Source organism: Petromyzon marinus, chromosome 58 (genome assembly GCF_048934315.1).
Source record: "Petromyzon marinus isolate PM22_M1 ecotype Great Lakes invasive population chromosome 58, UKy_Petmar_22M1.pri1.0, whole genome shotgun sequence".
NCBI lineage: Eukaryota > Metazoa > Chordata > Hyperoartia > Petromyzontiformes > Petromyzontidae > Petromyzon > Petromyzon marinus.
The window spans coordinates 1,708,116-1,731,949 of NC_133724.1; the positions used below are offsets into that span (position 1 = coordinate 1,708,116).

The 23,834-nt window shown below is 59.0% G+C and overlaps 1 protein-coding gene across 1 annotated transcript in view; it reads right to left on the reverse strand.

Annotated features, from left to right (window-relative positions):
- PKD1 (polycystin 1, transient receptor potential channel interacting) overlaps positions 1 to 23,834 on the reverse strand; it is a 91,472-nt gene that overhangs the window by 51,660 nt on the left and 15,978 nt on the right. The window contains exons 2-14 of the mRNA XM_076052786.1: positions 21,126 to 21,200; positions 19,981 to 20,052; positions 17,947 to 18,018; positions 16,780 to 16,961; positions 15,533 to 16,213; positions 7,343 to 7,541; positions 6,044 to 6,165; positions 5,184 to 5,294; positions 4,465 to 4,583; positions 3,638 to 3,785; positions 2,525 to 2,805; positions 1,074 to 1,940; positions 317 to 448 (exon numbers count right to left, since the gene is read on the reverse strand). Of these exons, the coding sequence (XP_075908901.1) occupies positions 317 to 448; positions 1,074 to 1,940; positions 2,525 to 2,805; positions 3,638 to 3,785; positions 4,465 to 4,583; positions 5,184 to 5,294; positions 6,044 to 6,165; positions 7,343 to 7,541; positions 15,533 to 16,213; positions 16,780 to 16,961; positions 17,947 to 18,018; positions 19,981 to 20,052; positions 21,126 to 21,200 (3,061 nt within the window). The remainder of the gene's footprint in view (positions 1 to 316; positions 449 to 1,073; positions 1,941 to 2,524; positions 2,806 to 3,637; positions 3,786 to 4,464; positions 4,584 to 5,183; positions 5,295 to 6,043; positions 6,166 to 7,342; positions 7,542 to 15,532; positions 16,214 to 16,779; positions 16,962 to 17,946; positions 18,019 to 19,980; positions 20,053 to 21,125; positions 21,201 to 23,834) is intronic.

The window sequence follows — 23,834 nt, forward strand, 5'->3', positions numbered from 1 at the left end:
GGTCAGATGCTTTGGCGGTGGTATGGTGGGGCGGTAGTGTGGTGGAGCGGTGCTGCGGTGGTGCGGCGAAGCGGTGGTGTGGTTGAGCGGTGGTACGGTGAAGCAGTAGGGCGGTGAGACGCTTTGGCGGTGAGCGGTTGAACAGGTGGTGCGGTGGTCCGGTGGTGCGTGGGGCTGTAGAGCTGTGGGACAGTGGTGCGGTGAGGCGGTGGTGTGGTCGGGCAGTGGGGCGGTGGTGTGATTGGCCGGTAGTGCGGTTGAACGGTGGTGCGGTGGTGCGGTGGTGCGGTGGACTCCGTTCCCGTTTTTGACGCACCTTGAGGCGGTAGACGGCGGGGCTGTGGAACACCAGGTTGTACTGCTGGCTGCTGTACGCAAAGACGGTGAGGCCGTCCAGCACCCAGGTGTACGTCACCGACGTCCCCTCCGCCACCCTCGCTGAGAACACCTGGGGGGCGGGGGGAGGGTGGAGAGGGTGGAGAGGGTGGAGAGGGGAGGGGAGGGAGAGGGGGAGGGAGGGGATGAGAGGGGGAGGGAGGGGAGGGGACGAGAGGGGGAGGAGGAGAGGAGAGGGGGAGCGAGGGGAGGGGAGGAGGGAGGCACATCTCAGGCAGGTGGACAGCTCCCACCGCACCCCCACCACCCCCAGTCATCGTCTTCGTCGCGCTGGGGCTTGAAGACAACGAGTAGGAATCGCAGAGAACGAGGAGCACCCGGAATTATCGATCATTTAACCGGCTGCCTGTGATCCGGCGCTGTGGAGGCAGTGGCGAGGGTCGGTGGATTGCACCCGGATTTTGGTGACACTCCCTCCCATTTACCCGTGGGTGGGCGTCAAGGAGGAGCCGTACCCCTGGCTCTACCAGGAGACATGACCACACGTGACCCCCCACATGACCTCACGTGACCCCCACGTGACCCTCACGTGGCCTCCACGTGACCCCCCTCATGACCCCACGTGACGCGTTATTTCACATGACCCCGCATGACTTCGCATGACACCGCGTGACCCCACGTGACCCCGTGTGACCCCCACGACCCCACAGGACGCAGCGCAAAGCCGCGCGGCGTACCAGCGTCACGTCGACGAGCACCCTCTGCGCGCCTCCGCCGCTGCCGGCGGGCAGCATGGTGAGCCCGGCGACGGGCTGCTCGGCCTGCACCGTCACGACGGCGCTCTCCTCGCTCAGCCCGTTGCTGGCGTTCGCCCGCAGCCAATACGTCCCCGCCTCCCGCACCGGCGCCCGCAGTGCCGCAAACTCGCCGCCGAGCCCGGCGCACGCCCGGGACGCCGTCGACGAGGCCGCCGCCGCCGCCGCGGTCGCCGCCGCGGGCGCCGCCGGCAGCTCGGCCGGGCACGCCGCGGAGAACGCCGCCGCGCCATCGCAGGCGCCGCGGGCGCGGTCGCCGCCGCTCAGGAGCCAGCGCAGGACGGCGCCCGACCCCGCGTCGACGCGAAACACGAACGGGGAGCTCGCCGACACGTTCACGTAGACGGCGCCGCTCGCCTTGGCCTGCGGGCTCGCCAGCCTCAGCCCCGACACCGGCGGCCGGAACTCCACCGTGCAGCCGGCGCCGCCGCCGGCGCCGTCGCCGACGGGGTTGCCGAGGCTCGCGTTGTAGGTGCGCGCGCCGGGCAGCGCGGCCGCCGACGCCAGCGCGGCGTCCAGGGAGGGCAGGCCGGCGCCGTCGGTGTAGAGCGCTCGCAGGTCGCAGGCGCAGTCGTCGCGCCGCAGCCAGGCGCCGGCGCCGTCGTCGGCGACGCCGGCCGACAGGTTCGCGGGCGCCCAGCCGGCGGAGCGGTCGAGGGTGAGGCAGGGCTGCCGCCAGGGAGACGGCGTGGCCGAGGCTGGGCAGTCGAGCAGAGGCGCGCCGGCGTCGTGCTGCAGCGCCAGCACGAGGTCCGGCGAGACTTCCAGTCCCGCGGGGCCCAGCACGATCTGGGGGGGGTGGTGGGGGGGGGAAGCAGCGCTGAGGGTGGGCTCGAGCGCTTGCGGCAATGGCGGCGGCGTTCGCGGTGGTGCTAGCGGTAGCGCCGTTACCGGTGGGCTGGTGCAGCGGTAATGTGGTGGTCACGTGACAGCTCGCAAGGTATACGAATGGAAGTTGTGCCACCCACCCATCCAAACCTACGCACCCACCCACACCCGAACCCGCCCACCCACCCAAACCCACCCATCCAACCATCCACACCAAAACCCAAAGACAAAGATCCCCCATATAGCCTTAATAGACTGTAGGGGCAAGTGCTGTTAGCGAGCACCTATAAAGGCCGGCACGGCAAACGAGGGGGTGGGTGGCCGACACCACCTACCGATACCCACCGACCTAAAAACCCAACCGCGACACCACCCACCCAGCCACCCAACCATCCACGCACCCATCCACACCTAAACCCAACCACTACACCACCCACCAACCCCTTCGCGTGCAGCGATTCGTGTTTGTGCCCGGCCCCGCGAGCGCGCACTCCCCTGCTGGGATCGCGGATTTTCCCGTCGTGTGCGCGAGGCTCGCGGCTCACATTCGCGTGCGCGGCCTCGCCGGCGTGCAGCAGAGCCACCACCTCCCGCACCACCTCGTAGGCCGGCGGAGTCCACCGCTGCGACGACGCCGCCGACGGAGCCGGCGGCGGCGGAGAGGTCGCGGCGGGAACGCTGGCGCCGCACGGCCGCCCCACGGGGACGCAGGCCGCCGACAAGCGGCACCACTGCAGGCCCGGCGGGCAAGGGCCCGCGGTCGCGTTGCAGGCGTCGGCGGCGTCAGCGACGCACGTGGAGAACGGGGACCAGGAGCGAGCGCAGCCTGCACACGCGGGGGGGGGAGAGAACGTTCACGCACTCGAACCCGTGCTATTATTATTGTTGTTGTTCTTGTTGTTGTCACCACGCTGGTTTCACGAATGAACGCCTCAATCACCCCCTCCACCAACTCATTCCCCCTCACTACCACCAGCTGCCCAATCACCCCCTCCACCAACTCATTCCCCCTCACTACCACCAGCTGCCCAATCACCCCCTCATTCCCCCTCACTACCACCAGTTGCCCAATCACCCCCTCCACCAACTCCTTCCCCCTCACTACCACCAGCTGCCCAATCACCCCCTCCACCAACTCCTTCCCCCTCACTACCACCAGCTGCCCAATCACCCCCTCCACCAACTCCTTCCCCCTCACTACCACCAGCTGCCCAATCACCCCCTCCACCAACTCATTCCCCCTCACTACCACGAGCTGCCCAATCACCCCCTCATTCCCCCTCACTACCACCAGCTGCCCAATCACCCCCTCCACCCCCTCATTCCCCCTCACTACCACCAGCTGCCCAATCACCCCCTCCACCAACTCCTTCCCCCTCACTACCACGAGCTGCCCAATCACCCCCTCCACCAACTCCTTCCCCCTCACTACCACGAGCTGCCCAATCACCCCCTCCACCAACTCCTTCCCCCTCACTACCACCAGCTGCCCAATCACCCCCTCCACCAACTCCTTCCCCCTCACTACCACCAGCTGCCCAATCACCCCCTCCACCAACTCCTTCCCCCTCACTACCACGAGCTGCCCAATCACCCCTGTTGCTCAGTGTTACCCGGACGAGCTCCCCCCCCCCCCCCGCCATGCGAGGCCTCCGTACCGGGGAGGGAGAGCGAGAGGCCCGGCCCGCAGTGCGGCCGCACGACCTGCAGCCGCAGCTGCACGGTGGAGCGGCGCTGCAGCACCGCCACCTCCAGCGATTGCACCACGCCGCGGTGCGCGAACCACAGCCCCGGGAACACCATCACCTTGGTGGGGGGGCAGCGGGTTCGGGGCGGCGCCGGGGCAGCACGGGGGGGGGGGGGGGGCGGGGGAGCAAGCGCCGTTAGCGAGGCGCCTGCGAAAGGCCGGCGCAGCGCGCGAGGGCACGGCGTGGTCATAGCCCCGCAACCGGGCCACCTTTATCCACCCAGTGCCGATGTTTAAACACGCAACGTACCGGGGGCTCGTTTGAGGCTGAGTCGGACCTGAGGGGAGGGTCGACGTTGGCCGTGAGCAGGAATCGAACCTCGGGTCGCCGGGTTCGTAGCGCAGTGCGCTAACCGCTGCGCCACCGACCACTACGCACACTCCTCACACGTGCGTGCGACCAGGAAGGTGACTAATATCTGCATTGGGCAGCTGGTGGTGAGCGGTAGCGTAGTGCTTAGCGCGCTGCTAACCCGGTGACTCGAATTCGATTCCCGCTCACGGCCAACGCCGGTGATGATTATTATCTAAACCGGTCCTGGACTTCCCCTACGTCTACTCCGCCACAAATGAGTACCTGGTGCAGTGTGTAAACATCGCCGTTGGGGAGACAAAGGCGGCCGGGCGTTGCGACCTTCGTAGGCACTGCTACTCGCTGACAGCACTTGCCCCGACAGTCTGTTAAGGCTACGCGGGGGATCTTTGTCACAGTCACCACTCTCTCTCTCTCTCTCTAACCTGCACGCTGGAGGCCAGCGAGGGCGCTGGGTCCCCTGTCACGGTGACGTTGACGACGGGCAGGTGAGCGGAGAAGGCCGGGGACCCCAGCAGGAAGAATCGCACGTCCTCCACAAGCACTGGCGGAGCGGGGGGCGGGGGTGGCGACATCACCACGGCGTCAGGACAACCTCAAAGCGGCCGGCTTGACCGATGATCCCGTCACTCGCTCGCTCGCCGGCGGTCAGTTGGCTCCGTACCGTGTTGTTGTATTGTTTGTTGTTGTAACGTTCTGACCCCGTGCCCCTACTGGACGTCTGTGAACAAGAGCTTTAAGGTTCATTCCTCCAGTATAAATACATACTCTGATTCGGATTCTATAGCTACCGCCCATGGTTACCTTTCACGTGAACTGCACTCGTTCCTTCAAACCGCGTGTGTTGAAGACTCCGTGTGTTCCCAGGCCTTATATGGGTTTTGCTCATTGATAGATGAATATGTATTACATAGCCACACACATACTTTACAGTACACAGGGTCGCCACTGTGGTTTTACATTGGTTTTCTTGTTGAAAGAGTGGTGAGCCGGAATCTTAGGCAATCCGGACTTTTCAGCTTTTTAGCTCGCCGGAGTTCTGAGCTCGGCGGACCAGGGCTCACCGTACGCGTCCGGCGGATCCGGGATTTTGCCGGCACGTTGTGAACGAGGTGCGCGACAAGCGGCGACCGCGGCGGCTCACCTCCCGGCTCGTAACGGCACACGTACGGCAGCACCTCGGTGCAGTTCTCCGTTCCCCAGCGGCCGTGCTGGCTCACGATGGCTCGCACGCACCGCCCGCCGGGGCCAGGGTCTGCAGGGGTCACGCACGTGGGGTCAAAAGGTCGCTCCCCAAACCACCCCGCTCCACCCCCCCCACTCCCCGACGTTAGCCACGTACACGAGTTCAGAGACGTCACGCTGACAGTTCAGAACACAGTGGGAGAGTCAGCAGGAGGCTTGGGCAGGACGCGTCACGGTGGGCGGCCGTGGAGACTATCGCCGGAGAGAACGCGCAGCAGAAGAAAACGTTGCACAGCAGCCAAAGGTCGCGACCACCTCCATCGTCGCCATCACCAATAACAGCACCATCGCTGCCACCGTCATCGACACCACCCAACCATCACTACCACCAACAACAACAACAACAGCCGTCATTCGCCACTAAGTCCCGGTGACGTCACCACGGTGCACTTTGAGGCTACGTAAAGTGTGGAAGACTCGCTGCTGGCTAGAGGTCACGGTACAGACCCAGGTGTTACGGGTCGATTACCGAGATGACCGGGACGTGCACCACCCGTGCTCCTCACTGTGCCAATTTGCCGCATTTTAGTTACCCGACGCTTCGCTTGCTGTGAGCGCCGCTCTTCCACCCTTGCACCACCATCACCATCGCCGTTACACCAGTCACCACCATTACCACCACCACCATCACCGCCACCACCACCGCCGTCACTCATTATCAATACCACTGCCGCCACCACCACACCATCGCCACCAACACCACCGCCACCATTACCGGCGCCGCCGCAGGGTGGTACGTTCACGCGAGCGGCACCCCACCTCGAAGCATGCTGGGCTCGCCGGTCGCCCACACCTCGAACCGCTCGGGCGTGCGGGCGTCCACCCACAGCAGGGTGCCCGGAGACTCCGTATCGCTCAAGCCCAGCCACACACTCGAGCTGCTGTCACAGGTGGCACAGACAAAGATCCCCCTTGTAGCCTACACGGGCTGTTGGAACAAGTACTGAAACATTGTAAGGTCGCACTCATTACACACAAAGTGTTTGCCACAAGTGAGCCACAATCACCTCGCTGCTGATCTCGTCAAGGAGAATAAATGATCATCACGGGACACTCCGCTCATGCTCGGAGCAGAAGCAGCAGCAGCAGCGGTGGCTTTTGGCTGCTCAGCCGTCGAGCAAAGACGGCGTGGCGCTTTCAGATGCACTTCCGCGGCCGTCTGGAACGCTCTTCCGTCTGATGTTAGGCAGCCACTGGGGCTATGCAACTTTTACATCATCATCTAGATCAGGGATGGGGAACCTTTTTTCTGCCAAGGGCCAATTGGATATTTATAACATCATTAGAGGGCCATAACAAAAATAAATTTATGTTGCTACGAAAAAAGCTCCTAGATTTATTGAATTTCGAGTCGTGCGGTTGCCTTGGCAGGGCCAGACCAAATTATTTCATACGGCCCGCAGGCCGGACGTTCCCCATCGACAAACTAATTTCTTTAGAACTGCTTTTTGTTGCGTTTAGTTTGTCGTCCTTCACCCGCACCTCCGATGAGCACGATTGGCTATGTACGGTGCGAATGAAGTTCAACATGCACACGATGAGGGTGGGTGGTCAACATCACACACGGCCGACTTTTGTCTCCCAAGTGCCGATGTTTACACATCGCACCGGGTACTAATTTAAGGCTGAGTTGACCTAGGGGAAGCCCAGGACTGGTTCAGAATCGTCACTGGTGTTGGCCGCGAGTGGGAAATGAACTCGGGTCGCCAGGTTCATAGCGTAGTGCGCTAATCAGACACGCACACACGGGAAGTTGACCTGCAGCATCGTTGAGTTATCGTTAGGTGATGCCCAGGTCGCTTACCTTGTGAAATAACAAAAGAATGTTTAAACAGTTTAAACATTGGGATGTTTGGCCATGGATTCCGCGACTGAGCCCTTGGCTTTGCGTGGGAGGAGACCATTTGGCGGGGCGTGCGCTCGCGAGTTTCGCACGAACGTGCCGGAGAACCCCACCAACGCTCGCAACGGCGACGCCAAATCACAGCGCCCTTGCGAGCCTGGCGGCGCTCCGCACGATCCCGCGTTCGGCACGACCGCCCTCCCCCCCCCACAGACCTGTTTGAGAGCGCCGTCACCAGACGCTGCGTGGCGTCGTCGGCGACGACCGCGAGGTCCCCGCCGGGGCTCCGCCGGCAGTGGGCTCGGGCGTCGTGCCAGCTCGCCGGCGCGGTCACCAGCAGGTAGCACGGCCGCCCCCCCTCGGCGTCGGCGGGGTCGTTGCTCGCGCGGCCCCCCGCGGGGCACGCCGGAGCGTCTGCGGCGACGGCGACACAACGGCACCGGTGGTTTTTGGGGGTTAGGTGGCGGTGTGCGTGTCAATGTGTGTGTGGGGAGAGGTGGTGTAGCGGTTAGCGCGCTGCGTTACAACCTCGGCGACCCGGGTTCGATTCCCGCTCACGGCCAACACCGGTGACGGCTATCTGAACCGGTCCTGGGCCGCCCCAAGGTCTCAACCTCAAATGAGTACATGGCGCGATGTGTAAACATGGCCACTGGGGAGACAAAGGCGGCCGGGCGTGGTGCTGGCCACCCACCCCCTCGTGTGCCGTGCCGGCCATCACAGGTGCCGCTCGCTAACAGCACTTGCCCCAACAGTCTGCTAAGGCTATACGGGGGATCTTCTTTGGTTCTTTCGGTAAAGTCACCTGCAGCGCTGTCCTACCAGACAGTCTCGTCCCTTCACCTGATGAAGGCCGCTTGTGTTGTGGCCGAAACGTCGTGAGAATATTATTGTGTTATTTTATTTTATCAATTTATTATTTTATTCTCATTCTACGTGACTTTACCGAAAGAACCAAAGAAGATGAATCATTGCAGTCACGAAAGCTTTCAATCGAAATCTATACGGGGGATCTTTGTCTTTGATCACCACGTTCTCTCCGTCACTGACGCAGGGCGACGGGGGCCCTGCACCAAACCAAGATCATATTCTTGGTTTCTTACCGATTTTTGGTCAGTGAAATACACGGCGGCCTGACGCTCGCGGTGATCGTAGCGGGGGGCCGGGGGGAGGGGGGAATAGGGGGTAAGGAGAGGGGGGGTGGGGAGAGGGGGGCAACCTTTAAAAAGGTCTAACACAGTTGCCGGGCGACGGGCTGTATCCTAGCGAGGTAAAGACGCCCCCTCAACGGAGCTGGAGCCGGGGGGGCGGGGGGCAGAGGTCGCGTGTAACAATAAAATTCTCACGACGTTTCGACTGTAACACAAACAGTCGTCATCAGGTGTGAAAAACCAACGGCAAGAAGCATTTGAAAGAAGTGGCGGTTTGTATTTATTTATTTATTTACAAACGTTGTTTTTATTTATTTTTTTTTAAGCGGTGTTTGTGTTTATTTACTTATTTTTAAAAACGTTGGAACCACGGAGAGCGATTTGACAGTTTGTTTAGAAGGACTAGTCCATCTATGTTCGGAAAAGAGGAGGGGGGAGACGAAAAATTAATGTATGCTGTCTGAAAGCCACCGTAAGCGTGAACAATCAATTAAGACCCGAAATGGTTTATCAAATCCTTCCAATGATTGCTAAGCCAGAATCCATCTTCTCGGTTGAAATTGTTTCTGTGTTTGTATATGTGGATAGCCTCATGAACGAATCTCTCATGGTAGCCCGATGGCTTACAAACCGCCACTTCTTTCAAATGCTTCTTGCCGTTGGTTTCTCACACCTGATGATGACTGTTTGTGTTACAGTCGAAACGTCGTGAGAATTTTATTGTTTTATATATTTTATTATTTTATTGTTTCCCTTCAACGTGACTTTACCGAAATAACCAAGAATATGAATCACTGCAGTCACGAAAGCTTTAAATCAAAAATCAAACCAAGATCGTCCGTGCCAGGGCTGTTCAAGACTTCTATAAACTAAAACAATTTCGATAACGTCCATTTATTTATTTGTTTATTTATTTCACCAGGTAAGGCCCCGCTGAGCTACGTAGTTCTTTTTCAGAAGCGACCCGACCACAAACGATAGCCCGACGAAGCGGCTGATCACGTGGAAATTAACAGCAGCCAAACACTCTAAACGCATTGGCGCCAACCTCCTGCTTACAGTACCTGAGCGCCAGCGGTGGAAATTCCACATTCCTATGGCTGGGGGTCGAAGCCCTCCATTGGAAAACCGCTGTTGACTTCCACACAAAGTAGCTGCTCAGTTTGTCAACCCTCGGAGAGAGGGATGATTCGGCTGAGCCAGCCGGAATCCGGGATTTGAACTCCGCCGCCTTCCCATTGCGAGCCGCTCGCTGTCACGCCGAGCCGCCCTGGGCCGCATTGACGGCGATGAACAAAAAACTAAAAAAAATGTTTTATGGAAGCGGAGAGACGGAGGGCGAGGGGGAAGCGCAAAGAGGCCGGCGTCGGCATGGATGTACCTGTACGCACCTACTGGACATCTGTGAAAAAGAGCTTTATAGCTCATCGGATTCCTCCAGGAGAAATAAATATTCTGATTCTGGATGTACCGTGCCGGTCGCACGCGTTGCCCACAAGGTGCTCGCCACAAGTGAGCCACGAATCCTCGCTGCTGATCTCGTCAAGGAAAATGAGCCACCATCACGCAAACTCCGCTCATCCTCGCAGCGGTCAAACAAAGACGGTGGTCACCGCATCGCGCGGCGCTTTCAGATGCGTTTCTGCGGCCGTCTGGAACGCTCTTCCTTCTGATATCAGGAAGCCACTGGAGCTATGCACTTTTAAATATTTTCTCTACAACTGCTTTTTATGTTCAGTTTATTGTCCCCCCCCCCACGCGCGCACCTCCGATTAGCACGGTTGGCTACGTACGGTGCGAAATAAATTGAACATACATACAGGACCCACCTTTGTGACCTTGACTTAAAATCCAATCTCACGTGACTTGATGTAAAAACATCGCACCCTGTTCATCCATAAAATCCTCATTGAGAAATCTGCGCGACACTCAGCTAATTCATTAACCCCCTTCGTCAAGCCCGAGAAAACCCAAGACGCCCAACTAATTGCCTTTTAACTATCCCGAGAACAAGAACAGGAGCGGGTGACGAAGCCCCTTTGCCGTTGCAGCGCCGACGTTTGGCAACAACCTCGTGTTCTCCCTTTACCATATCCAGGATAAATACTGAACACCGATTCCGATCCTGGAGGCACGCAAACGACAGGGCCCGCCGCCAGCCAGGGGGGTGAAGGAATGCGCGCGCGCGTGTGAATCATCGCCGCTTGTGACGTAACGCACCTCCGGAGGAGGCAGCCCGCCCACGCACCCCCCCGGGCCAGCGATGATAAGCCTGCCGCTAGCGCCCCCCTCTCCACCCACACCCCAACGCCGCACCCCGCCAGCCCCGACGGCACTGCTTCACGCAATACGTCCCCCGGCGTTGCTCCGTCGGCACGGCGCGTGCCGTGGGCTCTCTTCTCTGCGGTGGCCGGTCGTGTCAACGGTGCGGAGCGGCGGCTGAGGTGGTCGACGAGGCCAGATGATTGCGGAATCAGGAGTAGTGGAGTGGTAAATCGTCGCTGTGATGATGTCTTCTCCTTCGTGTATATCTCTACTGTGTGAGTCTATGGGTCTCTGTGTGAGTCTATGGGGTCTCTGTGGGAATGTGTAAATCTCTGTGTGAGTCTATGATTCTCTGTATTAGTCTTTGGGTATCTGTGTGAATATGTAGAAATCTGTGTGAGTCTATACTTCTCCGTGTGAGTCGATGGGTCTCGATGTGAATCTATATATCTTTGTGTGAGTCTATGGGTCTCTGTGTGAGTCTATGGTTCTCTGCGTGAGTCTATGGGTCTCTCCGTGAGTCTATGGGTCTCTGTGATAGTCTATGGGTCTCTGTGATAGTCTATGGGGTCTCTGTGGGAATCTGTAAATCTCTGTGTGAGTCTATGATTCTCTGTATTAGTCTTTGGGTATCCGTGTGAATATGTAGAAATCTGTGTGAGTCTATACGTCTCCGTGTGAGTCGATGGGTCTCGATGTGAATCTATATATCTTTGTGTGAGTCTATGGGTATCTGTGTGAGTCGATGGGTCTCGGTGTGAATCTATAGATCTTTGTGTGAGTCTGTGGGTCTCGGCGTAGCGCAACAGCTGTGAATTTACACCAAGATGTTTGAGCCTGCTGCTTGCGTCACGAGTAGCAGGATAGTGAATCGCCGTGCCAATGGCTAAGCGCGTTCATTAGCAACATTCCACCGGAACCGCTTCCGGCAACTGGGAACCGGTTCCCAAAACTCTACCACGCGAGTTTCAGCACGGACAGCGCCATACACATATTCTCCAGAGCGGCACGGTTGGCTACATGCGGCGCGACGGAAGTTAAACGTACGCATGTGCACGCACTCTCTGTCTCTTCCCTCGCCCCTCCACTTCCTTTCCTTCCCTCCCCTGACCTCTGGTGACCCCTAGGCACCCTCCGACAGGGCCAACCACTCCCCCCAGCCCTTGCCCTCCACAGCCGCCGCCACCGAAATAACGATCTCATCGCGCCGTCCGTGGAGCCGCGCTAAGGCGCCTTGAGCGAGGGCACTCCACGAATGTCAAGCAACGATATCCGCCGCTTAACGGCCGCACTCCTTAAGATCCCCCCCGGTGCTCCGAGTCACTGCGGCGGGCAGCAGCGGTGGGTCACCGGCGCTCAACTCGCACCAAGCCCTCGTTTCTTACCGATTTTTGGTCTGCGAATACACGGCGGCCTGACGCTCGCGGCGATCGTAGCGGGGGGCCGGGGGGGGGGAATGGGGGGTAAGGAGAGGGGGGGGGGGTGGGGAGAGGGGGGCAACCTTTAAAAAGGTCTAACACAGTTGCCGGGCGACGGGCTGTATCCTAGCGAGGTAAAGACGCCACCGTCCAGCCCTCCTCCATCCCCTTTATAAAATTCGACGGCCCCCTCAACGGAGCCGGAGCCGGGGGGGTGGGGGGCAGAGGTCGCGTGTAAATCTGCCCAATAAAAGACTTCCCGGACACTGACAGAAACGTGCCCCCCCCCACCCCTCCCGTGGGGGGCGTCGCTCGCTCGGCATCCCAAGGGACCAGAATGGCGAGCGGAGGACACTATAAATAAATAAATAGATTGCGCCTCCGGGCCCCCGCACTCCCCCGCCCGCCCGCCCCCTATGTGCCATATTTGCCTCTCCACAATCCGGCATTGGAGCGCGAGCGGCAATCGTAACTTCCCAATGTAGCAGCAGCAGCAGCAATATCCCTCCTGAAAACTCCTGGACAGGTGTGAAAGCAAGCTTCACAGCTCATCGGAGTCCTCTAGTTTACGTAAATATTCTCATCCCGAACCTGAAGTCCTGAGACTCGGCGAGGCTTTGGTGGGTAAATAATAAAGCCGGGCAGTGGCCGTGGGGGCCGCGGTTGGAAGATGTTAACTACCTCGCCTGGTATACAGGCGATCGTGGGTTCGATCGCAACCCTGACACCTGCTGTATATTTGGAGCTTACGTCTCTCTCTCTCTCATCATCATGGTGGCTAGGAAATGTTAACTACCTCGCCTGGTATACAGGCGATCGTGGGTTCGATCTCGACCCTGACGCCTGCTGTATATTTGGAGCTGACGTCTCTCTCTCTCATCATCATGGTGGCTAGGAAATGTTAACTACCTCGCCTAGTATACAGGCGATCGTGGGTTCGATCGCAACCCTGACACCTGCTGTATATTTGGAGCTTACTTCTCTCTCTCTCATCATCATGGTGGCTAGGAAATGTTAACTACCTCGCCTGGTATACAGGCGATCGTGGGTTCGATCTCGACCCTGACGCCTGCTGTAAATTTGGAGCTTACTTCTCTCTCTCTCTCTCTCATCATCATGGTGGCTAGGAAATGTTAACTACCTCGCCCGGTATGCAGGCGATCGTGGGTTCGATCTCGACCCTCACGCCTACTGTATATTTGGAGTTTGCGGTGTCTCTCTCCCCGTTTAGAGTATTTGGCTGCTATAAATGTCCACACGATGATGAGCCACTTCGTTGAGCTATCATTTGTGGCCAGGTCGCTTCTGACAAAAGAGCTGTATAGCCCAGTGGGCCTTACCTGGTAAAATAAATGATGGTTTAATTTATTTACTTTAGTTCAACGGTTTTAATTTACAGATTTCGTTGGGACGTGCGAGTGGGCACAGCGCCATCGCCGATGCCGCACGGCGACAGACGCGAGCACGTGGCAACGGTTGAGATGCGAGCGGTGGTGAGTGTGGAACATTCAGATTGGCCAATGAGGACGTTCTCCAAAGACGTGGGTGCTGCACAAGCAAAGGCCCCTGGGACAGAGAAAGCGGGGAAAGCGGCCACCAACAATTACCCAAGCTTTGTGGTCCTATATATCGGGACGCTTGGCCATCGACGCGACCCACGCTGCCCCGTCCCACGCGACACACCACGCACGACACGGGCACAGATCCCCCCCCCCCCGTGTCGCCTTCAACAGACCGTTGGGGCGAGCGCTGTTCGTGAGCAGCACCTACGATGGCCGGCACGGCACACGAGGGCATGGGTGGCCAGCCTTTGTCTCCCCAGTGGGTGGCAATGTTTACTACACACCACACCGGGTACTCAATTGAGACCGAGTCTATATAGGGGGGGGGCGGTCCAGGGCCGGTTAAGATATTCGCCACGTTCGCAGCGCAACCCGCGCTAACCGCTGCGCCGCCGCTCCCCACGTTGCGCGCCGTAGCCGCTTGTTTTCCCACTCTGCACATGCACGGTGCTGAACTGCTGAACTCGGAAGCCTTCGGATGTAAAGAAAAAAGGAGAGAGCGAGTGGAGTCGAGGAAAGAAAAGCAGCGACGACGACGACAACAAAAAACCCCCCAGAGTTAACGGGGAAGCGCGAACGAGCGGGCGTCTCCCTCGCTCCGTAGCCGTGGCGACGCAAGCTCGTCGCACAACAACACACACACACAGCGCGCGTCCCCCACTCGCGCTGCGTGGACAGAGGGGGATGAGATGCGCGGGGGGGGGGGGATTGGGGCAGCATTTGTCAGCGCTAACTCGGGTTGCCGCGTGATGGCGTGACTACGACACGGCATCCGATACACGCGCGCGTGGTGCATGTGCGCGTTCATGCATTATGGATAGGCGCCGTGCGCGTGTGTTCGACGCAGTTCCTGAGCACAGGCCCGGGGAGGAACAAAATGTCAAGCGGCACGCAGCGAACGACGCGATCGGAGTTCAAATGGCTTCAGGGTTTCTTCACGTGGTTCTTAGAGGTTTTGAAAAGGAGAGGATGCCGTGAGGGGAGCAGCGCGAGGGAAGAGGCAGACAGAGAGGCGAGGTGACCTGCAGCGTGGCGAGTGGGTGAGTGAGTGAGTGGGTGGGTGGTTGGGTGGGTGGCTGGGTGGGTGGGTGGGTGAGTCACTGACTGAGCGCGTGAGTGTGTGGACGAGTGTGTTGTTGTGACCTGCAGTATCGTGAGTGTGAATGAGTGAGTGAGAGAATGTGTGTGTATGCGAGTGACGCTCACAACAATGAGCGGAGCGCCGGGCGGATAAAACGTGCCAAGGTTGCGCAGGAGGAAGCAGAGGTGGTGCATCTGTCAGTCATCTCCGTTAGTCAACCCATGGCACCCGGGTTTGTTCCATGACCTCCTGCACCTAGCCTGGCACAGAAGTCAACCCCATGGCACCTGGGTCTGTCCCATGACCTCCTGCCTGCAGAGAGCCTTCTACACTTCACATGGCCTCAAGGTGCACCTAGGCTGGCACAAGCGGTGTGGTGACGTCGCCGCCACTTAGTAGTGAAGGTCGGTTGTCGTCGTTGTTGTAGTATGTGTGTTGCGCGTGTGTGCGCGTGTGTGTGTGTGTGTTGTGCGTGTTGCGCGTGTGTGCGTGTGTGTGTGCGTGTGTGTTGCGCGTGTGTGTGCGTGTGTGTGTGTGTGTGTTGTGCGTGTGTGTGTGCGTGTGTTGTGCGTGTGTGTTGCGCGCGTGTGTGTGTGTGTGTTGTGTGTGTGTGTCGAGTGCACTTTGCTGGGGAAGTGCCCTGCCACCTTGCGCAAACGATGCCTTCCCATTTGTCACTGGTGTAAAACGTGACACGCGGAGCGCAGCCAGGGCAGCTGGGGAGGCGTGCGGGTGGGGGGGGGGCAGCAGCTGTGTTAACAACGGTCGGCGGACACACCGACGCACAAGACAAAGATCCCCAGCGCAGTCTCTAATGGAATGTTGAGGCAGGTGCCGTTGGCAAGTAGCGCCCACGAACGCCGCGCCCGTGGCCGCGACCAAGCGCCGTGACCTGTGGCGCCAGCAGAACGGGAGAGCGGTGACTCACCGCGGCGGACGGTGCCGTCCGGCTCCCTCACGGACCAACGAGCCCTCACGCTGGTGCCGCTCCGGCTCACGGCCGCCACGCCGCCTCCGCCCCCGGTCAGCGCCGCCTTGGGGCACCGCAACTCCGGCGGCAGCAGCACCGGCATCGCCACCGTCACGTTGGCCGCGGCGCCGGCTGTCGCCGTCGGCCCGCCGCCTCCGCCGCTCACGCTCGCCGTCACGGCGTAGGTGCCGGGCAGCGCGAACTTGTGTCGCGCGGCGTCGCCGCCGGCGACGTCCAGCGGCGCCGCGCCGTCGCCGAAGTCCCAGCGGACGCGCCAGCCGGCGCCGGGGTCGTACCAGGGCGCGACGCGAAACTCGGCCGCCTCGAAGACGCTGAACGGGCGCAGGCGGAGGAAGGTCGCGCCGAAGCGGACGGGCGCCGGCGGCGCCACCACGACGCGACCGCACACGGCGCGGCTCGCCGGGTAGCCCGCCGAGCAGACGGCGGCGCAGTCGAGCGCCGGCGAGCCGCCCGCGTCGCCGCACAGGCACAGGTAGTTCAGCGCCGGGTCGGAGGAGAAGTAGGCGAGGCGGCGGCGGGCGCACGCGACGTTGCAGCCGAGCTCGTCGTGCGCGTCCTCGTCCACGGCCGAGAAGATGAGCGTTGAGGCCGGGCGCAAGCAGGCAACGTAGTCGGCAGCTGGGCGTGAAGTGGGAGGGTCGGGGGGAAACGACGCGGGTGAGACCACCATCATCATCATCATCGCTATCGACGTGATCGTCGTCGGCGTCATCACGTTTGTGACGACGTCGTGGCCCAGCGGTTGGTGTCATCATCATCATCATCATTGCCACGCAGCATCGTCACGGACAGCATCGTTACACGCAGCATTGCTAGACCATCGTCACACACAGCGTCACTACACACAGCATCACTATACACAGCGTCACTACACACAGCATCACTATACACAGCGTCACTACACACAGCATCGCTACGCGCACCATCGTCATGCACAGCATCGCAAGATGCAGCGTCATCGCACGCAGCGTCGCTACATGCAGCGTCGTCACACGCAGCATTGCGACACGCAGCGTCGTCATGCACAGCATCGTCAAAGACAGCATCGTCACGCACAGCATCGTCGCGCGCCGCATCCGAGCTGTTTGTTGCCGTGCGTTATTGTACGCGGCGAGCGTGCCGTGGCCCGTGCGGTGGCTGCGCGGCGAGCGTTGCGCCGGCGTCCCTTCCGGGGCGGCACCTACCGCAGACGGCGCTCGAGAAGTTGGCGGCGGTGACGGGCGTGCGGGCGAGGCGGTCGGGCAGGGCGCACAGCGAGCGCAACGGCCGTGCCAGCGCCACGCTGCCGGCGCGCGCCGGCGCCGCCAGCCACTGCGGCAGCCACGCCAGCTCACAGCCGCAGTCCAGCGGATTCCCGCTCACGTCCCTGTGAGCGCGAGACAAAGGCGAAGATCCCCCAACCCCCCAACCCGTAGCCTTAACAAAGTGTCGGGGCAAGTGCTGTTAGCGTGAGCATCCACAAAGGCCCGACAGAGCGCACGAAGAGGGTGGGTGGCCAGCACCGGCGCTGATGTTTACACGCCGTGGCAGGTACTCATTTAAGGCTGAGTCCGTCTAGGTGTGGCCCAGTGCCGCTTCAAATATTCGCCACGGTTATTAGTGGCCAGCGGAAATCGAACTTGGGTGGTCGGGTTCGTAGCGCAGTGCACTAACCACGAGGCTACTGTTTCCTACTCACTCACTCACCCACTGAGTTAGCCACTGATTCACTCATGCACTCTAACTCGCTAAACTAAACTTTTTATTTAACCAGGTAAGGCCTCCTGAGCTACATAGCTCTTTTTCAGAAGCAAGCTGGCCACAAATTATATCTCAACGAAGTGGCTTATCATGTGGACATGTTTCGCAGCCAAATACTCTAAACGCGTGACGTTGATTCTAAAGGTGGAGGGAAAACCCTGAGGACACGGAGAATAATCCAAGCGACTACAGGGAGAGAGAGGAGAGACATGCAAACTCCAAATATACAACAGGCATCAGGGTCGGGATCAAACCCACGACCTTCTGCGTACCAGGCGAGGTAGTTAACATCTCGCCACTGTGCCGTCCCCACTCACACTCTTTCCTCGCACTGCTCCACCGTGGAATCATCTCCCATCATGTCTCTTACCCCCAAAGCCCTTGCGACAACAACCTTGACCCATTCAAGAAACGTGCGGCACTCCTACCGGCTACATCTCTGGCGGTGCTGTTTGTTGCTGGGCGTCTGACGTTTTGGGCCTGTGCTCAGCAACTGAGTTCATAGATATACAATGCGTGTGTGTTTATCTAAGGAAATGTGCTCGCAATCAAATCACTCGGCAGGGGATTGGTGGAGTCACACAGAGGCCAGAGTCCTCGACGCGACTTACAGCACAGCGAGGCTGGTGAGGTTATCGAAGACGCCGTTGGGCAGCGTGCCGATCTGATTGTCGCTCAGATCCCTGCGGGAGAAGGAGACGCGACGTCCGATAAAACGACGACGTAGAAGGCAGACCCGGCCGGCGCGCTAACCCGCTACGCAGCCACGCTCGCTCGCTCGCTCGCTCGCTCGCTCGCTCGCTCGCTCGCTCGCTCGCTCGCTCGCTCGCTCGCTCGCTCGCTCGCTCGCTCGCTCGCTCGCTCGCTCGCTCGCTCGCTCGCTCGCTCGCTCGCTCGCTCACGCCCCGCGGAACCGGGGGCGGGGGGGGGAGGACGTACAAACTCCACTCGCCAAGGCGACGGACCCAACGTGGAGATCGAACCCAGGCGGTCGCCGCTCTGGGAGCGGCGCGAGCATTACCGCACCGCCGCCCCACGCGCGCGCGCACCGCGCGTAGCGGTCCCCCCGCCGCCCCCCCCCACCCCCCACCCCACCGCCGTCGCAACGGGGGCGGCGAGGCTCCTCCCGGCGGCGCGCGCGTGTCCCGACAGGCCCGGCCCGGGACACGTGCCACCCTGGCACGTGTCCCGACAGGCCCGGGACACGTGCCACCCTGGCACGTGTCCCGACAGGCCCGGGACACGTGCCACCCTGGCACCGCACCGCCGCGCTAACCGGCGCTCGTCCCGCGGGGGCCCCGACACGAGGAGTGCCGTCTCGGCGACGGGGCGGCGGACGCGGGCGCCACTCGCGCGCCTAATCAGCCGCTGGGGCTCTCCCGCAAAGACAAAGCAAATATCCCCTCCCCGTGTGGCCTCAACGGACTGTCGGGGCAAGTGCTGTTAGCGAGCAGCTGCGAATGCCAGCGCGGCGCACGAGGGGGTGGGTGGCCAGCGCCGCGCCCGGCCGCCTTTGTCTCTCTCTGGTGGCGATGTTTACACAGCGCACCGGGGTACTCGTTTATGACTGCATAGGCCTCGGGGAGGCCCAGGACCGTTTCGGATAATCGTCACTGGTGTCGGCCGTGAGCGGGAATCCAACTCGGGGACGCCGGCTTCGTAGCGCGGCGCGCTAACCGCTACGCCGCTGCTCCACACACACTCACGCACGCGCAACACTCCTCACACTCCTCACACTCCTCACACTCCTCACACTCCTCACACTCCTCACACTTCTCACACTCCTCACACTCCTCACACTCCTCACACTCCTCACGCTCTGCAGAACACGGGGGGGGGGGCGGAACAAACAAACAAACTCCACAAAGAAAGTGGCATCCGAGTCGGGAGCGGCGGAAGCCACCAACCTGCCGTCCTCAGCACGGTTCTGTTCAGTTCATTTGACTCGTACTCTTTGGTTCTTTCGGTAAAATCACGTAGTAGATATAAAACAAAATAAACGAAATCACGACGTTTCGATTGCAACACAAGCTGTGGTTTTCCCAGCTGATGATGACTGCTCGTGTTGCAATCGAAACGTCGCGATTTCATTCACTTTATTTTCTATCTACCCACGTGACCTTACCGAAAGAACCAAAGAGGGTGGATCCCTGCGGTAACGAAAACTTCAAATCGAGATTCATTTCACCCGTTGCACGGACGATGGTTTACCAGCTATTTTACGCGGGAGAAAAACGCGCAAAGAGAACACGATTTCCCCATGAATAGCGTCACGACAGGGTGTGGCGAGATACAATTTCCGCACACACACGGCGAGGTGGCGGGACAAATAACCGAGGGTACGCCGCCGTGTTACCGCATCACTCCGCGTACCGTATCGCTGTACCGCTCAGCTCCAGCAAGTGGTTCTCCGTCGACCGCTGAGAAACCGCGTTGCAACGGTGCGCTCGCTCTGCCTTGTAACGGCACGCGCAATTCCGCGTTGTTGTGTCTAACGTAAGTGACGCGTCGCTCGACGCGAACGCGCGTCGAGCGACGCGTTACCACCACCGTACAGGGTCCTTAAAGGAGGATTTGCACAACTTAGCGGTCGTAGAAGAGACGGGACGCACGCGAACCCGAGACGGCGTACGGATGCGACTCACAGCACGAGCAGCGAGGTCATGTCGCGGAAGACGTACACGCCGAGGCGGAAGATCTTGTTGTCCGTCAGATTCCTGGGGAAACACAACGAGACGCACGGACAGACACGCCCTTTGTCCACAGGTGACAGCCCACAGAGGCTCGCACACACAGAGCGCTCGGCCATGAAGCAACCACCAATCACCTCGCTGCTGATCTCGTCAAGGAGCATAAACCATCATCACGCGACACTCCGATCATCATCGCAGCGGCGGCGGCGGCTTTTGGCTCAGCCATCGAAGAAAGACCACCGCATCGCGCGGCGCTTTCAGATGCGCATTTGCGGTCGTCTGGAATGCTCTTCCTTTCGGTATTAGGAAGCCACATTTTGTGTTTAGTTTGTTGACCTTCCCCACACTTCTAATTAACACGTTTGGCTATGCACAGTGCGAAATAAGTTCAATATATTCTTGGTTCTTTCGGTAAAGTCACGTAGAAGGGAAACAATAAAATAATAATAAAAATATAAAACAATCGTTTTATATTTTTATTATTATTTTATTGTTTCCCTTCTACGTGGCTTTTATCGAAAGAACCAAGAATATGAATCCCTGTAGTCACAAAAGCTTTAAATAAAAATTTAAGTTCTATATAAATACATCGCTATTCCTCGCTGTGCTTCTCTATCCACTGGTGGATGAAGATCAATGTGGTGATGTCAAAAACCTGTGTGTTCTCTACTCCACGTGTTCCTCTCTCTTTGTATCTCTCAGCGCAATTCCCAGCGTGCATCTCTCCTCCACGGTCCTGTCACCATCACCCTGGTTTATCCACTGCTGGATGAAGATCAATGTGATGACATTAACCTCTGCGTGCGCGTGTTCTTTAATCCACGTGTTCCCCTCTCTGCCTCTCAGTGCGATGCCCGAGCACGCGCCTCTCCGTGCCTCTCTACCGCACCGAGACCCGGCCTCGTCAAAAACCCGAACTGGAACCCGGGATCCGGGCGGTGCCGGCTCCTCGTCTCCGATCTCCGAGGACGCCTCGCGGCCTCCCCGTGGCGCGGCCCTCGAGCCGGCGGCTCGTCCGCGACGACGCGTTGGCCGCCGCTCGGCGGGTTCGGTGCGTGTGAGTTTGGGGCCAGGGCTGCCCGGCCGGAAGAACTCACAGCACGGAGAGAGAGGGCGCGACGCGCGACAGGGCGTCCTCCTCCACCTCCTGGATGTTGTTGTGCGACAGGTCCCTGGCAAGACACGACACACACCAAATACAAAGATCGTCTGCATAACCTTAACAAACTTTTGGGGCAGGTGCTGCTAGGAGGGACCACCTATAAAACGCAACCAAAACTTTTTATTTCACCAGGTAAGGCCCACTGACCACAGGCAGAGATTTCACTCGCCACTTACGTTAGCCGCGAACGTGATTCGAACTCAGATCGCCAGGATCGTAGCGTAGTGCATTAACCATTACACTACCAATCCACACAACGATACACGCAATCATAGTTGCCATTCGCCACTGACGGTAACATCACCACAATGCTTGTACCAGCTTAGGTGCACTTTGAGGCCATTACGTGACATGTGGAAGGCTCGCTGCTGACAGGAGGTCACGGGACAGACCCAGCAGGTGCAATGGGTTAACTGACTGAGATGGCTGGCGGTTGCACCAGCTGTGCTCCCTACTGTGCTAACTTGCTGCATTTTAGCCACCCGGCGCTCCGCTCATTGTTGTGAGCATCGCTCCTCTGCCCTCCGTTGTTGTTGCTGGAGGGCGACTCCCTTCAACAGCCCAGTAGCGTCCTTCACGGGCATCCTTCATGGACGAACACATAGATGCACACGAAGCTAAACCGGGCGTGCTTTCGAGACATCCACGCACAATACGGGGATAATCTCCTCTCCCAAGCTGTGCCCCTCTTCCATTACGGCAAGAATAACTCTTCGCTGGTCTCACCACCGCGACCCAAAGCAACGTGGACCTTCTCGTTTCCCGGTAATGGGCTTTGAAATAATCTCCAGCTACGCCCATTTTCCGCGCCCCGTGTTTTTTTTTAACGCAATTTCGCATTTCACAATTATATTTGTTTTCCTCCGTGCATGCGTCTGCGTGCGTTTGCGGTGGCGCAACGGTTTAGCACGCTGCGCTACGGACCCGGCGACCCGAGTTCGAGTCCCGCTCACGGCCACCAACACCGGTGACGATTATCTGAATCGGTCCTGGGCCTCCCCGAGGTCGACTCGGCCTCGAATGAGTACGTGGTGCGGTGTGTAAACATCAGCATTGGGAAGACAAAGGCGGCCCCGGCGCGGTGTCGGACCACCTACACCTTGGCGTGCCATGCCAGCCTTAATAGGCGCTCGCAAACACGCGCCTTCCCCAACAGTCTGTGAAAAGGTTATGCACGACGGGTCATTTTCTTTGTGGGGAGTGGTGGCGCAAGTTCACTGTGCGACGAACCCAACGACCTGAGTTCAACTCTCCTGTTGCTCACGGCCAACCACCATCGGTGATGAAAAGCTGTATGGGGGATATCTGTGCGTGTGTGCATGTGGGCGCGCGCGCGCGTGTGTGTGTGTGTGTGAGAGAGAGAGAGAGAGCCCCCTTTTCACGCCCGGCTTGTCAAAGATTACGGCTGAACAAACAGGCCAAGGCTCCAGGAGGTAAAACCAACAGCTGAGAGAGGCTCACTCCACACATAACACACACACACGTCTGGTCTGTCTGCGTGTGTGTATGTTGTTACAGAATCATCATCATCATCATCCTCCTTCTCCCCATCAGTTCCCCCGTCCTTGACTAGAAAAAGTCAATGCGATTTCCCTGCAACTCAAAAGAGCGTTGAGGCATTGGTGCTCATCCTTGTGCTTAAAAACCCTCCAGAGCCAGTGGTGGAATGCTCATGGCTCATACGGTGGGGGCAAGATTACCGACTGTGCTCATTACACACAAAGTGCTCATCACAAATGAACCACAATCCCTTGCTCGTCAAGAAGCATAAACCATCAGCCAAAGTCCGGTCATCCTCGCAGCGACAAAGACGATGGTCACCGCATCGCGCGCTGTCAGATGCGCCTCTGCGGCCGTCTGGAACGCTCTTCCCTCCGATATGAGGAAGCCACTGGAGCTGTGCACTTTCAAATCATCTCGATTAAAAACTCATTTCTTCAGAACTGCTTTTTGTGTTTAGTTTGTTGTCCTTCCCCGGCACCTCCGATGAGCACGGATGGCTACGTACTGTGCGAAAGAAGTTCAACATACACACACAACGATAATGTTTCTGCTCTTTCCTTCTGCACTGCTCCAGTTGGGGACTCCGTCGTCTCTTTCCCCCACGTTCTTACATTCACCCTAGAAACAAATCATTTGGCGATGCTGCCGCTGCCGCTGCATTTCCCATGGTTGCACAAAAGCACAAACAACAACGTCCACAATAACCTAAACACATTCGTCAATAGCACCGTGTGATCTTAAAATAGAAAAATGTTAATAAATACATCAGAGGCCTCTGTCAGTGGGGGTGTGGAGTGGTGGCCCGGCGGTTAGCGCACCGACCGCCTGCGTTGCGCGTTCCTGGTGGCGGTGTCGAACCACGAGCACCGTGGGTGGCCTCTGAACCCATCCTGTGGCACCACCTCCACCGCCCGACCTCCCACCCTTCTTCACCACCACCCCCCCACCAACCCGCACCGACCAGGGCGGTGAAGTATGGTCAAACGACCCACCAGTTTGCTCGTTCCCTTCCGACGTGAGTTACGTCAAAAAAGCAGAACTCTCGCCGCACGGAATTTTAATTTTAACTTCGTGGAAAAAAATGTCTGTAGGAGCAGCAGCAGCGGCGGCGGCGGCAGCGGCGGCGGCGGCTCCGCTCGCA